Here is a 14,061-nt window from a genome sequence, read left to right on the forward strand (position 1 = left end):
CATCTTTATATCCTAACCCCCTTGCTCCTCAACACATTGACCCCCGCGCTCGCCGTGAAGCCAACCCACTCCCCGACACTCCTAACCGCCCCGCCCAGCTCCTCGGCCTCTTGAAGCCTCCTCCTGAGGAACCGCCTCGTCTCCTGGAACCCCTCGCTCTTGTCCGTCGTCATGAACAACTCGGCCGCGGCATAGATACCACTGAGGGCCGCCCGCTTGGTGTACCAGCTCGGATCAACACTTTTATCCCCGGCAAGATAGTAGATCTCATCTGCCAGCATGGCGAGCTCCCTGACGGCGACGGGGACCTGGAAAGGCTGGGCCATGACCGCGAGGGCCTGCTGCCAGTGCTGGATGATGGGCTCGTTTTGCTTTAGGCGCAGCCAAGTGAGGAGTTCGATTTTTTCCGAGACGGAGAGGCCGGAGAGGAGGTCGCTGTGCTGGCTGGCGAGGGAGGGGAGGGTGGTGCGGGTGGTGTAGAGGTGGAAGTGGATCAGGCGGGCGACGGGGGAGGGGCCGAGGAAGGAGGGGGAGATGTCGAGGAGGGAGAGGTCGCGGGCGGCGAGGGTGAGGGAGGGGAGGGTGAACCCGTGGGTGGGGATGTGGGAGGTTAGGGCGGTGGTGAGAAGGGTTGTTTCGGCTTGGGTGAAGGGGCTGGGGGGAGGGGGGTGGGTGGTGGAGTGGTAGGTTCTTCTTGTTTGGAGGGGTTGCGGTGGTGGTGTTGTTGATGGTTGGGTTTTGGGGGTTGATTTGGATTTGGTTCGGGGAGTCGAGGGGAGGGTGGTGATGGGTCGGGAGGTGACGGCGGAGAGTCTTCCGGGGAAGGATCGGGTGGCCGGCCGGGTGGTGGTGGTGGGGAGGAGGAGGATGCGCCGGGCTGCGCCGGAGCAGTTGACGGCTGCCGGGGAGGCCATTGTTTGGTGCTTTTTTCCCTATCAGACCTCGAACTGTATAGGTCAGAAAGTTGCGGTTCGTATGGCCCGTATGGGGTTCCTGTGGTGATGTGATGGGTCGCAAGGCGCTGTCAACTGCGATATCATATCATGATTGGTGGTGGTCAAAGCTTGGTGCCTGCAACTGAGACTTTACTGTATCAAGTTAGCTTAGGGAATACAAAGGTGGTTCTTGACATGTTCTGCCCCACTTTGAGCCCAACCTGGCAGATCATGGTCTTGCTTCACCAACCCCAACCCTTGGAATTTTGGGACATTGATTCGGTTGATGTCGATAGAATTAAAACCTTACCAAGATATTCTCAACGACGTACATCTTGACAGACAGAGCCACCATTCGGGCGGTTGTGTTTGTATACACAGGCCCAGGTTACTCGTGAAACCATCGAAGATCAGAAGATCAGCGAGAGGGTCCCTGAACAACATGGCAGGTGTCGGCCGGGCGTGAACGATACAAGGGGTATAGCACGCATGAAACCAGGAAACTAATGCAAGGCCTCGCGGAGTCCAGCTCGACACCGATCTCAGCACCAACTGGAACGACCTTAAAGGCCTCTGAAGAAGCCAAGAGAAAGGGTTACCGTGCCGAAATTCCAACTGATCAATCACAGAGGCATTCGCACCGTGTTGTTACCACCGCGGAGACTCTCACACGACTCATCCACTTTTCTTTTTCTCTGCTTGCGACAGCTTTCAAGAAGCCCCATTCATTACCACAACTTATCGAGTCATGAAGATTGTCGGGTCAGGTGCGACATGGGGCTTTCCAACCTGCGCCCAATCGACGTCCATGATGCTGCCGTCTGCTGTACCAGCCCTCCGCCTATGCTTTGCGGGGCCGCCCAGTTACAAGCCCGCAGATACGGGATCTTCTCTAGAAGAGCCATATGCCGTGACCTGACATTAGGCGATTTCCCTTCGGTGAGCTATGCTGTCATGCTGCCGTGCTGCCAGGTAGGTGACGGGCTGGCCGCCATCGAGAGAGTCTTGTGCGATTGAGTGACATATCGCTCAAAGAGATCGTCTTTTCGTGCCTAGAAATCAACCTCAACCGCATTCGGGTCAGTCTCCGCCGGATCAAGTCCCCGGGCCGCTCCACTCCCCCTCCTCCGCTGCCGAAGGAGGAGCTTGGGAGTGGTCCAGACCCGTTCTTCTGCTTGAGACTCTCAACTTGTCACCTGCAAATCGGCCTTCCACCATGGTACTGTTGCATACACATTTATTAGCCGACTCACCGGTTTCATGCACTGCTGGTTCCTCGGACGGCAGCACACCACTGGTCCCCAACCTGCGGTGTTGGCAGTGGGTCATGGTCGTTTTTGGAGACGTCAGAGGCAGCTGCTCGACTGAGCAGAGCGCCTATAGTTGTCGAGCCGCTCCGAATTCTGACATGCCTGACAGTGCCGGCCTTTCAAAAAAGGGCATAAAATTGCTCTGGATGCCCATGGCTGACGGCGTGCTTGAAGAAGGCCATACAGCATCAGGATTGGGTAGCTCAGTCCGCATCGTGCTGCATTTTTCATCTGCCGTGTGACCATTGACCCAAGAGTTTTTTTGGTGTGAAGTGAATGGCAACCGTCAAGGTTAACAGCGGCTTCCCCAGCGCGGCACATGGTTCGTAAGGCAGACCAATATCAGGGATATATATCGTACTTCTTATGTCGTCTTCGTCGTGGTTCGCTTGGCTCGCCCATCGTACTTGGTGCCTCCCACAGGCAGAAAAATAGATGGCGGGGTTGGCTCCTTGCCTCGGTTTGGTTGGCATATGTACGTTGGCATGGAAATTTTTTATCCATCACACCATGTTGACTTCTAGTTGTCACTGTGCAGATCTCGAGTGTCCTGTCATACTGGCCCCATGTTCCACAGCACGACAAGTGATCGACTCGGCGATGAAGGACCCAGCCTTACCCGGGACAACCGCCTCGGTGTCATCGTGGCATCAGCCCAATTGACCACAAGATGGCGGATGTGCTGAAGGGAAAGGGCGGCATCATGTAGAGAGAGGCACGAGTGCAGCCGCCAGCTTCTACGAATGACATCGCCCAGCTCAGTCTGTGGACAGTGATCTGAGACGTCCATAGAAAACTTCTTATCTGACATGGAATGTCTTTGAAGAGCTGACCTCGGGAGAATATCCCGAGTCTGCCATTGGAAACGGAGCCGGGCTGCTGTGCTCGTAACAGAAAGGGTCTTGTTGGATTCATGCATCTGTACGTGACTTGATCGGGACACCATTGCACCCCTGAAATTGAACAGCTGTCTGTGACCGCAAGGTACCCCTGGATTCAAGAATATTGCAAACGTGGGGGACGACTCGGTAGGGCAGGTGGGGTTGACAGCGTTGATGGGCCCTCGCCGAGATGCTTTGCAAACGGAATTCTAGGTGCTGTTAAACGGGCAAAGTCAGTCGCAATGTCAGATCGATATCAGAGATGAGAGAACCGTCCACTTGTATACTTATCCGCTAATGGAGGAATATCAACGGCAACGCTCTTCACATCGGTATCCAGATGAGCTGCTGGCCGCTGGCTGCAAGTCTTCACCATGGCCATTCATGGTTGAAAAGAGGCAATCAGCACATTGGTGTGTGCGGGACAGAAGCCCCCCTGTCAGATGCAGCAGCAATCCACCACCCCCTTTTCTCAGTCTTTTGTGGGCGCCAAACATGGCGACTACAAGGTCCTTCAATGCGGCCTTCTGAGAATGTTATGCAGACGCCGTTGGGGTCCGAGAATCAGAAAAATGAAGCGCGAAGTGAGACAGAAGTTCGGAAGGTCTTAATTTCTCGAGTCGGAGATGGTGGAGGGCTGGATTGACGTTTGCTCAAGCACCAGCGGCATCTTTGGTTCTGGCGGGGCTCGTACCCCACCCACTCCGAATTCTTTTGACGCCATTCAACTTGTCAGAAAGGCAGCCATCAAGGTGATGAGGCTGCCGTATTCCATCATGCTCAGAACATCACACGCAGCATGTGTCAACGACCTTTCCTGGATTCCCACTCTTGTTGCTTCTGATCCAGAGCATGGAACAGGGCAGCTTTGTGTCCCTACAGTAGGTGGGCATGTTGACAGCCTCAAGCCTCACCCACAACCAGGTAACCAAGGTACACCACAGCCTTGCCCAGCAATTTTTTGAGCCTTTTCCAAGATCGACCCCCTCGGGTCGTCCGTAACAAGAAATCCCTGAACCAGAAGAGACGGCTGATCTCCGGCCGTCCCCGATAGTCTGAGTCTGTTCTCTTGGTGTTGTTGCGCTAAAGATTAGTGGGCTGTCACAGTTGCAATCCGAATCGATTACGAGCCTCATGCGAAAGGCGAAAGGTCAGCACCCTTCAGCAAGAAAACACGCACCTAAGGAAAGGATGGAGAGCTAATTCCATGAATTATACCTATTTGTCTTCCCCATCACTTAGGGCTTGCCTATATAGATGTTAGCTGCTTAATGAATAGTTGTGGATGTGATCAGACAGATCTATACCCAAGCAAGACAAATATCTCCATCTCTACCCCCGCCGCCCTGCTCATTGGCCATTGTTACGGGGCACACCGGGCTGCAACGCTGCCTTTATGGCACACGCAGTTGTAGCCGGTACATTATTCTGCTCTGTGCTACCGTTGTCGTGGTTGCATTCTGTGTCGCAGGCCTCAATATGATGGTACCGTAATAATGTGTAATTACCATCTCAGCGCATGTAAACGGTTCCGCATTCTCGTATAACCGTCAACGTCTGTCTGTGTGGAGTTTCCGCCGTTTCATCAGCCACAGCCGACCTGGGCTGTCTTGCTGCCTTCAAGCTTCTGCCTCAGGTATCAGGCTTTCACCTGGCTGAGGCAAAGTACTCCGTTCGGCATCCGTTTGCTCCGCCCGCACATTGGGATAGCTGAGGTGAGAGGCTCAGTTCCAGGTTGAAGCAATCCCGTGTCCATCACCTCGACAACTTCTTCTTCACGGCAAGTGGAAATTTCCCTGGTCTCCTGGTTGCAGACTGACCTTCTGTCACATAGTCGCACGACAGACAACCTGGAAGCCATTTCACCCTCCACTGCAGAGCAGACCCCAACCCCAACGAGCGCCATTTGCAACCTCCACAGATCCGCCAAGAGCTCCACATTCAACCTCGATCCTTGCGGCGCCTGACTGCCTGGGCCACTGTCCGACGCGTTCTCCCTGGCGTCGGCCTTGCTCACCCCGGCCCAAGAACTTTCATTCAGTGCTGCTTGACCTGGCTGGACTGTCGACGCGATTTTTTTGCCCTATCCAACATCGCCTTACCCTCTCTGCCTCTGGCTGTACCTTGCACCTGCCGTCTGAGGCTTGATCCCGCTTTTTTCGGCCTTGCAGCGCGCCTTTGAACCTTTTTCGAGCCGCCAAACGCAAGCCTGCCCAACTCTTGTCAGCAAGAAAAAAATCACATTTTGGCAGCCAAAGCACCCGACCACAGCACCGCAACCCAGTGTCAGGTCCCAAGGTTCCCCGTCACCTCACCTCTCCCGCCCTCAACCGACTCGGTGGCCCGTTGCGCGAACGTCGCGCCGTACCTTGGCCTCAGCTGCTGTCCGCCAAACAGCAACCATCCCAAAGTCCTGCAGTGACAGACACCTGCCCTTTCCGCACCCAATCGTCGCGTCGCCGAAATTTCCCTCCGTCAAGCGGCTAAGTTGACAAAAAATTTCGATTTTCCAATTATCACCATGGGTAAGTACGACATCAATTGCATTCCTCTCCCTGGATACCATCGGTATAGATATCCCCCCCCTCTTCCCAATCAGCCAGCCCATTCGGGCGGTCAACCAGCCAGACAGCCAGCCAGACACACGAAGAGACTGAACACTCTCTCCCCGCTGTTCGCCCTGTCAGCTTCCATTCTGGCCCTCCAGGTGCGCGTGCGCAAGTCGCGTCCTCGTTGAGCCTCCTCCCGAAGATGCCTGCCTCTTCCCCTCCGCTCCGTTCCCCCCTCCCCCTCATCCCATCCCCTTCCCGAGTCTTGCATATACACACCCCCAGCAAGACATCAGGACATATCACTGTCCATCCACACACACTGGGCGGTTCTGGGATGGACGGACTACTCCAGGCCGGAACACCTCGATCGTGGGCATTATCCCAGATGCCTCAGTGACGTGTTACTGCCGCTTGTAACCCCCAAATCTCCAGGACCTGCCCAGTCGGCGTTTTTTGGTCGATTTCCACAGGGCCAGTCTGTGGCAGTCGGGGCAGGTTGGTCCTCGAGCCTTGCTCGCTCGCTCTACTACTCACAAGGGCCCCTCGCTGCTGCAGTGTCTTGCAGTTTTCCTACCTGCACTGCCTGGTCTTCGACATACCACCCACATACACCCATCCGCCCGTACATACATACATGTACCTTCACAATCAGCCCCCCCTCTCCCCTCTCAGCCAGTCTGCATGTCTTTCCCATCCTGATCCACAATCCTCGGATTCTCTCACTACCACCCCCGCCGCCGCACCCCCCTCAAGTGCTACCTACCATTCCTTCAAATTGCCATCCCTCAATCACTTCACTTCCTTTTCTTCTTTCCCCACCTATCACCAACCCTACCTTAGCTGGCTTCTTCCAACACCTCGTTTCTGACCGATTTCTAACCTTCTCTTTCTCTCTCTAGCTGACTCCGGTGATACCTATCGCCCTGTAAGTATCTGCCCTGATTCTTGGCCTGTGCACTCTGTTCTTCGTCGTCTCGATGAGACCGGCGGCTATCTCTTATAGCCGCAAGCTCTCGGAGGAATGGCGTGACTGGTAGTCAGACCAGACTCTCATCCCATCCACCTGGCGTCAGTCAGATATGTGGTTTGGTGTTTGCGCTTTCGAGCTCTTCGGCCTGATGAGTTTGAGACCTGTGGGTTCTTTGTGTTGAAAGTCCAATGCCATGATCACTGATGGTTAGGTGCTGGAGGATCGACACGGCGCTCCCCCGCTTTAGGCGTGCCAGAGACAAAGACATATACTGGCGAGTCGCATGACATGGTTACATACTGACATTGTGACCAGCGTGAGAGGTCGCGCTCTCCTAGACGTGGACGTTCCCGCAGTCCGAATAACGGTACCCGTCGGTCATATTCGCCCCGTGACCGCTCACGGAGTCGTCACCGGAGAAGAAGCCGTTCGCCCATGACTGGACAGGGCGCATCCGCTGGAGGATCAGGACAAGGATACAACAATAACGGAGCTCCTCATAGATCGTTCGAAGATCGTGCCATTCACCGCGAAAACGTCATGAATAACATTCGAGAGTCGTCGCAGCAGGACCGCCGCGTCTATGTCGGCAACCTGTCTTACGACGTCAAGTGGCACCACCTCAAGGATTTTATGAGGCAGGGTGAGTGGATGGCGCTTGGGGAAGGAATGGATGGGGGAAGAGACTAACGTGACCTCTCACAGCCGGTGAGGTTCTCTATGCCGACGTATTGCTTCTTCCCAATGGAATGTCGAAGGTGGGCTTTCACAAGTGATTTTGGCTGGTTCCTTTGTGGTTCCTATTCTGTTTGGTTATTTGATGGACGGTTGGGTTGACGGGTTGGGACGCTGTCCACGACGATATTTAGGGATGCGGGTAAGTTTCTTCATGCACACCGGTCAATCCGAGAACAAAGTTCTAACCTTGTGACTGTCATAGAATTGTGGAATACGCCACTAGGGAGCAGGCTCAGAATGCCGTTGCGACGCTCAGCAATCAGAACCTAATGGGGAGACTGGTGTATGTCCGCGAGGCAAGTACCCGGACCCGGCAACGAGCGGAGCCATTCTGTGACGCTAACAATGGATAGGATCGTGAGGCCGAACCTCGCTTCGGTCCTCCTGGAGGAGGTGCCCGCGGTGGTTTCGGTGGCCCTGTTGGCCCTGGCGGTGGTGCTCCGTACGGAGGAGGATTTAACCCCGGCATGGGAGGTGGAGCTCCAGGAGGCGGGCCCCCAGGTGTTGCTCGTCAAATCTTCGTGTCCAACGTTTGTCATATCTCCCCATTCCGGTTCTTCGTTGCCAACGTGGCAATATGATGCTGACAACCTCTGTAGCTGCCGTTCAACGTTGGTTGGCAAGACCTGAAGGATCTGTTCCGGCAGTCCGGTAAGTAACCTGATGCGACTGATGTGTGAGGAGTCTAACAAGTGCAACTGCAGCACGAACTGGTGGGGTTATTCGCGCCGATGTTCATCTCGGCCCCGACGGTCGCCCCAAGGGTTCTGGTATCGTTGTTTTCGAGTCCCCCGACGATGCGAAAAACGCTATTCAGCAATTCAACGGCTATGACTGGCAAGGTCGCGTAATTGAGGTTAGGGAGGACCGTTTCGCCAATGCTGGTATGGGTGCTGGCGGTTATGGTGGCCGCGGTGGCTTCGGCGGTCGCGGTGGCTTCGGCGGTGGCTTCGGCGGCCGTGGAGGCTTCGGCGGTCGCGGTGGTTTCGGCGGCGGCAGTTATGGTCGTGGAGGCTATGGCGGCGGTCCTGGTGGTGGTCCTGGCGGCCCCAGCTTCGGTGGTCCTCCAGGCGGCGATGCCTCTGTCCCTCCGAACCCTTTTACTGACAATGCCACCGTCGGCACTGAGAAGAACGAGATTATCTACGTTCGCAACGTGAGTGCCCTTTTCACCCCCGATGCCCATTGATGGTTTCTAACAATACCCTAGCTTCCTTGGTCTACGAGCAATGACGATCTCGTTGAGTTGTTCTCGACTATCGGCAAGGTCGAGCAGGCCGAGATCCAGTACGAGCCTAGTGGCCGCTCGCGTGGCAGCGGTGTTGTTCGCTTCGACAATGCCGACACCGCCGAAACCGCCATCAATAAGTTTCAAGGATATCAGTACGGCGGCCGGCCTCTGGGTCTGAGCTACGTCAAGTACTTGAACCAGGGTGGTGGTGACGCCATGGACACCGACCATGGTGGATTGACTCAGGACCAGATCATGTAAACCAAGCATGAACACTTGCTTGTGCTCGAATCGAACTCAGCCATTGGATCGTCAACAGCCACTGTCGACAAATACAGTCATCAACGTTATTGGATGAGTCAAAGCTGCCACAAGATATCACTTCCGCTCTTCGACTCGTTTACACGATCTCGTCGCTTATTCCCGTCGACATGGGCCCAGAGCATTCAATAGCACCTCGGTTTGACACAACATTGACGACATTCCTCACCCTCAGCAGATTGTTTGTATTGCGTTTTGTTTCTTTTTCTAATGGGGAGGTGGAGGATTCGGTAGTTTATGTCAGGAGGAATGAAAAGAGGTGGTTTACAGACTCGACTTTTTAGACTTCAACACTCGGGTCTCAGCAACGCAAAAAATTTTGGTGCGCAGTGTTTTTGCTCGAGTGGGACTGTCCGTTCTCTTGGCGCCGCGGAAAATGGAAATCGGACGGCTTTTAAACCCCTAGAATGTACAGCGAATAGCATCTGATTATCCCGTTGATGGCGGCGTTCGAAGGAAGGGCGCCGGGCAACGATAGGCTTGTTGGTAAGGGTGTGTGTGATGCGTAGGAGCGGGCTGGCCAGCCATGGTTCGCAGACTTGAAGAGCGTGTGGTGAGTTTGCATGTGGAAAAAGTGTAGGATCGACCGTCGTCAGAGCATGGTACTGGTGCTGTCATTGGCGCTGGCGTTTTTGGTATGCTTTGGGTCCTGGCTGATTGTGTTGGCGTTGGCGAGATGATGGATGGCCCCCAGTTCATATGGCCTGCAATACCGCAACTCTGTTCGGCCCATCCACCGTTGTTATAAAAAGGTTGTGGATCACGATATCCTTATGAAAGGAAATGGGAGTTGAAGGCATTTTGTGTTTTGGAAATTCGATACCCCCCGGCTGCGTTGGTTTTATGAATTCTTCGGTAATTGGGAGATATATCCGTTTGACGTTGTGGGCTTCATTTTAGGGGCAAAGCAAGCCCGGCATACATGGTACCTCTGGGGACATTTTGCCGCCAATTTGAATATAAACTCATTTTTTGGAACCCGTTATTGTCCTCGTATGTATATTGGACGGGTGTTTCTGCAATTGGCTGCAGCTTGTCAACGCAGTATTTGTCACTTCGAGGACGGTTGTTAGAGGCAACCACGTTGGGCGGGAGAGCGGGGATACATCTGACAGTGTATTTTGCGACTTTCCAAACAAATAATTTAAATCGAAGTCCACCACGGGTGGTTGGATTCAGGAATGGAATGTTTACCCCATTGTGACTAACCCATCGGGCCCGTCCATATCCTCTTCATCAAAGAAGAGATGTGACCAGGTAATCTATATATCCCAGTTATCAAATTAAGCTGTGTAATAATCCCCAACACATGGATATCTTTATTTTTTCAGCTCTCGGCTGGCTGGCTGGCTCAGACAGATTTAGATACAGCACAATAGGGCTCACTTTTCTTCTACGCCTGAGTCTTCATCTTCCTCCTCGCCTTCTCCTTGGCCTTGCGCTTGGTCCTGTCCCTCGGCTTGAGCCCGCTCATGCCCGCCTTGCAGACGTCGGCGTACCGGGCGTAGAAGGAGTCGAGGTCGTCGGGCTGGACGATGGTGGAGAGCTTGACTTTTTTGCCCTCGTTGCGGGCCTCTTTTGACTTGGAGTTGGAGGCGCGGATTAGGATTGGGGCTTGGGGGAGGGGGGTGGTGGCGAGGGTTTCTTCATGTTCTTGTTCTGATAGGGTTTCTTTTGCTGATTCGTCGTAGGAGTCTGAGGGGGTTTGTTAGGGGGGTGATGAGGTTGGGAAGGGGGGGAGGGTAACGAACAGCGTTTTTGGGTGAGGAGGATGGTGCCCTTTTGGGATTGTTTTTGGGTTGTGAAGAGGGCTGTGAGGGCGGTGAAGAACTATGGAGTGTCAGTATATGAGAGGTGAGATAAAGGGGGGGAGGAAGGGGGTTTACCTCGTCTTGGGATAGGTGTTTGCTCATTTTGGGTGGTGGGTTGGGGGGGAGTGCCCTGGTGAGAGATGGTTGTGTGTTTATGAGACCCGTTCCTCTCAACACGTTCGCGAGTCAAGTGTGCGATGAATGAAAATAGAGATGTTACTTGGGGTTGTAGTGTGAGTGTGGGTGTGTGATAGCCCCGCCAGTACGTTGTCGTTGCCCGTTGATGGAGACTGGCGGGATTGCCCAGGCTGATACTGTGGGGTCCCCAAAAGTTAGCGCAGTGAAGTCAAAAGTGGGTGCGGTTTGATTTAGTGGGCCCCACTTGACATCTTAGGACGGTGCGCTGCGGTTATCGATAAGAAAAAGTTCAGGACTTTGGGGGAGTTTCAGGAATCAACGGAAAACAGAGTGCAAAGCCGGTTAGCCCACCCACGATACTCTGAGACACCAATTTTGTTCGATAAAAGATGGCTCCTCGTGGACAGGGCACCATTAAGCGGCCAGCGCTGCCGCCGCATCTTCTCAAGGAACTGGGCGCATCAGATAACCATAAACGACGAGACAATCGCACGACAGTTACGTCGAGAAAGGAGCAGCGCAAGGCGGAGCGACAGGGCAAAAGGACTGGAAGATCAGATGTGATTCGGAATTGCCAAGCGCCCGTGCCTCAGCGAAATCAGCCATCATCGTCAAAATCTCAACCCCCGAAGAAGTCTCCCGCGGCGCCTGCGAAAGCCGAACCGAAATCCGCACTGAAGAAGAATAAAAGGCCTGAGCCAGACTCTGACGAGGAGGATGAAGATGACTTTGGGGGTTTCGATGATGAAGACGATGAGCTGTCAGATGGCATCCTAAATGAGGACTCGGACGAGGACATGGGTGATGACGGGGAGGACCACGACGACGAAGATTCGCAAGAGAACGATGAAGATGAAGATGAGGAGGAGGACGAGGAGGACGAAGATACCCCACCACCAACAAATAAGAAGCTCTCCAAGACACTGAAGGATAAATTCGCCGAGGATGATGCCGAGATTGCAGCTTTGGAAAAGAAACTAGGGATGAAGGGCAAGAAGAAGCTACCACAGTCATTCATCGATGACGGTCTGGGTGAACTTTTGGGAGAGTTGGATGGAAATCTGGAAGATGGGGGCTCAGACAAGCGGAAGCGCAAGGCCGAGGCAGATGAGTGGCTGGCTCAGAAGAGGAGGAAGGCGGAGGCTGCTGCCGCTGCATCGACGCAGAAAAAGCGAGCACAACCAGACTCTGACGAGAGCGAGGATGGGGATAGCGACGAGGACATGGATGATATGGATGAGGATATGGATGATTTCGGTTGTGAAGGAGATGGTTTGGACGGTGAAGAAGACGAAGAAGGAAGCGATGAGGGTGAGGAGGACGGATTCAATGACTTTGGATCAGAGGATGAGGATATGGAAGAACCACCAGCAAAAAAGGTCCGCGAAAACCCCTATGTTGCTCCAACAACAGGGCAGACGGCAAAATATGTCCCTCCATCACTACGCAAAGCCACAGGTTCGGAATCAGAGCTGGAGGCCCGAGTTCGTCGGCAGACACAAGGCCTTGTCAACAGGATTACTGAAGCGAACCTTTTAACCATTCTCGGCGAAATTGAGAAGCTTTACAGAGACAACGCTCGACAGCACGTCACATCCGCCCTCGTTGATTTACTCCTTATTCAGGTGTGCGATCCCACAAGCTTGCCAGACACACTCCTTATTCTCTCGGCCGGCTTTGCCTCTGCAGCCTACAAGGTGTTTGGAACGGACTTTGGAGCGCAATTGATCCAGGAGGTGGTAGAGCGCTACGACAGATACTACGAGGAAGCTCAGGAGGCCGCACTTGGTGGGCCAGATGTACCGAAGCAAACATCAAACCTGACAACATTCGTCTCACAGCTGTACAACTTCCAGCTGATCGGCCCAGGCTTGATATTCGACTACATTCGTACCCTTCTGGATAACCTTTCTGAGCTGAATGCTGAACTACTGCTTCGAATTGTGCGGATGTGTGGTACTACCCTCCGCACGGACGACCCAATGGCTCTCAAAGACATTGTCACGTTGATTCCAGGAGCCGTGGCGAAGCATGGCGAAAAGAACCTGACCGTTAGGACCAAGTTCATGATTGAGACCATCACAGATCTCAAAAATAACAAGCTCAAGGCTGGAGCCGGTGCGTCAGCTATTGTTTCGGAGCATACCGCCAAGATGAAGAAGACACTGGGTCAGCTCAAGGCAAGGAAACTGAAGGCGACGGAACCATTGCGCATCGGGCTGCAAGATATCCGAGACGCTGACAAGACTGGAAAATGGTGGTTGGTTGGTGCCAGCTGGGCAGGCAAATCCAAGGATAAGAAGGATGCCAAAGAAAAGCCAGCCACTGAAGAGCGAGAAGATGACGACAGTGACGATGAAAGCATCGTGCTAGATGACTTTGAAGAAGGTCCCGATCTTTTGGAACTGGCCAGAGAGCAAGGCATGAACACTGAGGTCCGGCGGTCCATCTTTGTCACCATCTTGTCAGCTCTCGACGTCCAAGACGCCTATATCAGGATTCTCAAACTCCGCCTCAACAAGGAACGCCAAAGGGAGATCGCGACTGTGATCACCAAATGCGTTGGCGCTGAGAAGCACTACAACCCTTACTACACTCTCATCGCCAGAAAGGTTTGTGAGAACATGCGTGAGGTGAAGTGGTCATTCCAGACTTGCCTCTGGAAGATGTTTGGCAGGATGGGTGAAACTGGCTTTGTGGAAGAGGACGAGGAGCTGGAAGAGGAAGAGCTCGAGGAAGAGTTCAGCACCCAAAGGTTGATCAACACGGCCAAGATGGTGGGCTCATTGATTGCGAGTGGGCATATGAGCTTGATCGCCATTAGGCGGCTGAATCTCGCCTATCTGCAAAAAAGGACACGAAACTGGATGGAGATCATGCTCAACACGCTGCTGCTGGAGTGCCAGACAGGTGAGAAGCCTGGGGAAGAGGTTATCACGAAGGTGTTTGCGGCTGTCAACACTGCCCCTGAATTTGCTATTCAGTTGCAGCACTTTTTGAAGAAGGTCACAAGAAAGACGGATCTGACTGCAAGCAAAAAGGAGACAAAGCTGGTGAGGGAAGGGTGCAAGATGGCAGAGGCGGCACTACAAGCCGTCGTAGCAGCCGAAGAGTTGTTGTAATTTTTGACCTGTTCATGAGGTGTTGAATACCAGGATAGAAAAATCAATAATG

General features: G+C 53.7%; 5 protein-coding genes across 5 annotated transcripts; 3 read left to right on the plus strand and 2 right to left on the minus strand.

Moving 5' to 3' along the window:
* Window positions 1–5: 5 nt before the first annotated feature.
* COQ9 (Ubiquinone biosynthesis protein coq9, mitochondrial) lies at window positions 6–1,456 on the minus strand (the record flags this gene model as incomplete). The annotated part of the gene is made up of 2 exons (XM_062879799.1): window positions 1,246–1,456; window positions 6–932 (listed from the first exon to the last, which is right to left on the minus strand). The coding sequence occupies exons 1-2, from the start codon at window positions 1,288–1,290 to the stop codon at window positions 6–8; spliced, it is 972 nt and encodes a 323-aa protein (XP_062730969.1). The 5' UTR covers window positions 1,291–1,456.
* A 4,965-nt stretch (window positions 1,457–6,421) lies between these two features.
* GBP2_1 (g-strand binding protein) lies at window positions 6,422–7,424 on the plus strand (the record flags this gene model as incomplete). Its single annotated transcript, XM_062872830.1, has 3 exons — window positions 6,422–6,603; window positions 6,964–7,291; window positions 7,354–7,424. The coding sequence occupies exons 2-3, from the start codon at window positions 7,084–7,086 to the stop codon at window positions 7,422–7,424; spliced, it is 279 nt and encodes a 92-aa protein (XP_062730970.1). The 5' UTR covers window positions 6,422–6,603; window positions 6,964–7,083.
* A 307-nt stretch (window positions 7,425–7,731) lies between these two features.
* GBP2_2 (g-strand binding protein) lies at window positions 7,732–9,007 on the plus strand (the record flags this gene model as incomplete). Its single annotated transcript, XM_062872831.1, has 4 exons — window positions 7,732–7,887; window positions 7,986–8,037; window positions 8,091–8,542; window positions 8,597–9,007. The coding sequence occupies 4 exons, from the start codon at window positions 7,732–7,734 to the stop codon at window positions 8,876–8,878; spliced, it is 942 nt and encodes a 313-aa protein (XP_062730971.1). The 3' UTR covers window positions 8,879–9,007.
* Window positions 9,008–10,130: 1,123 nt separating this feature from the next.
* QC761_505790 (uncharacterized protein) lies at window positions 10,131–11,076 on the minus strand. Its single transcript, XM_062879800.1, has 3 exons — window positions 10,825–11,076; window positions 10,690–10,768; window positions 10,131–10,633 (listed from the first exon to the last, which is right to left on the minus strand). Exons 1-3 carry the CDS (start codon window positions 10,849–10,851, stop codon window positions 10,332–10,334), a joined length of 408 nt encoding a protein of 135 aa, XP_062730972.1. The 5' UTR covers window positions 10,852–11,076; the 3' UTR covers window positions 10,131–10,331.
* A 200-nt stretch (window positions 11,077–11,276) lies between these two features.
* SGD1 (suppressor of glycerol defect) lies at window positions 11,277–14,009 on the plus strand (the record flags this gene model as incomplete). Its single annotated transcript, XM_062879801.1, has 1 exon — window positions 11,277–14,009. The coding sequence occupies one exon, from the start codon at window positions 11,277–11,279 to the stop codon at window positions 14,007–14,009; it is 2,733 nt and encodes a 910-aa protein (XP_062730973.1).
* Between the last annotated feature and the right edge of the window lie 52 nt (window positions 14,010–14,061).

Source organism: Podospora bellae-mahoneyi, chromosome 5 (genome assembly GCF_035222275.1).
Source record: "Podospora bellae-mahoneyi strain CBS 112042 chromosome 5, whole genome shotgun sequence".
Lineage (NCBI taxonomy): Eukaryota > Fungi > Ascomycota > Sordariomycetes > Sordariales > Podosporaceae > Podospora > Podospora bellae-mahoneyi.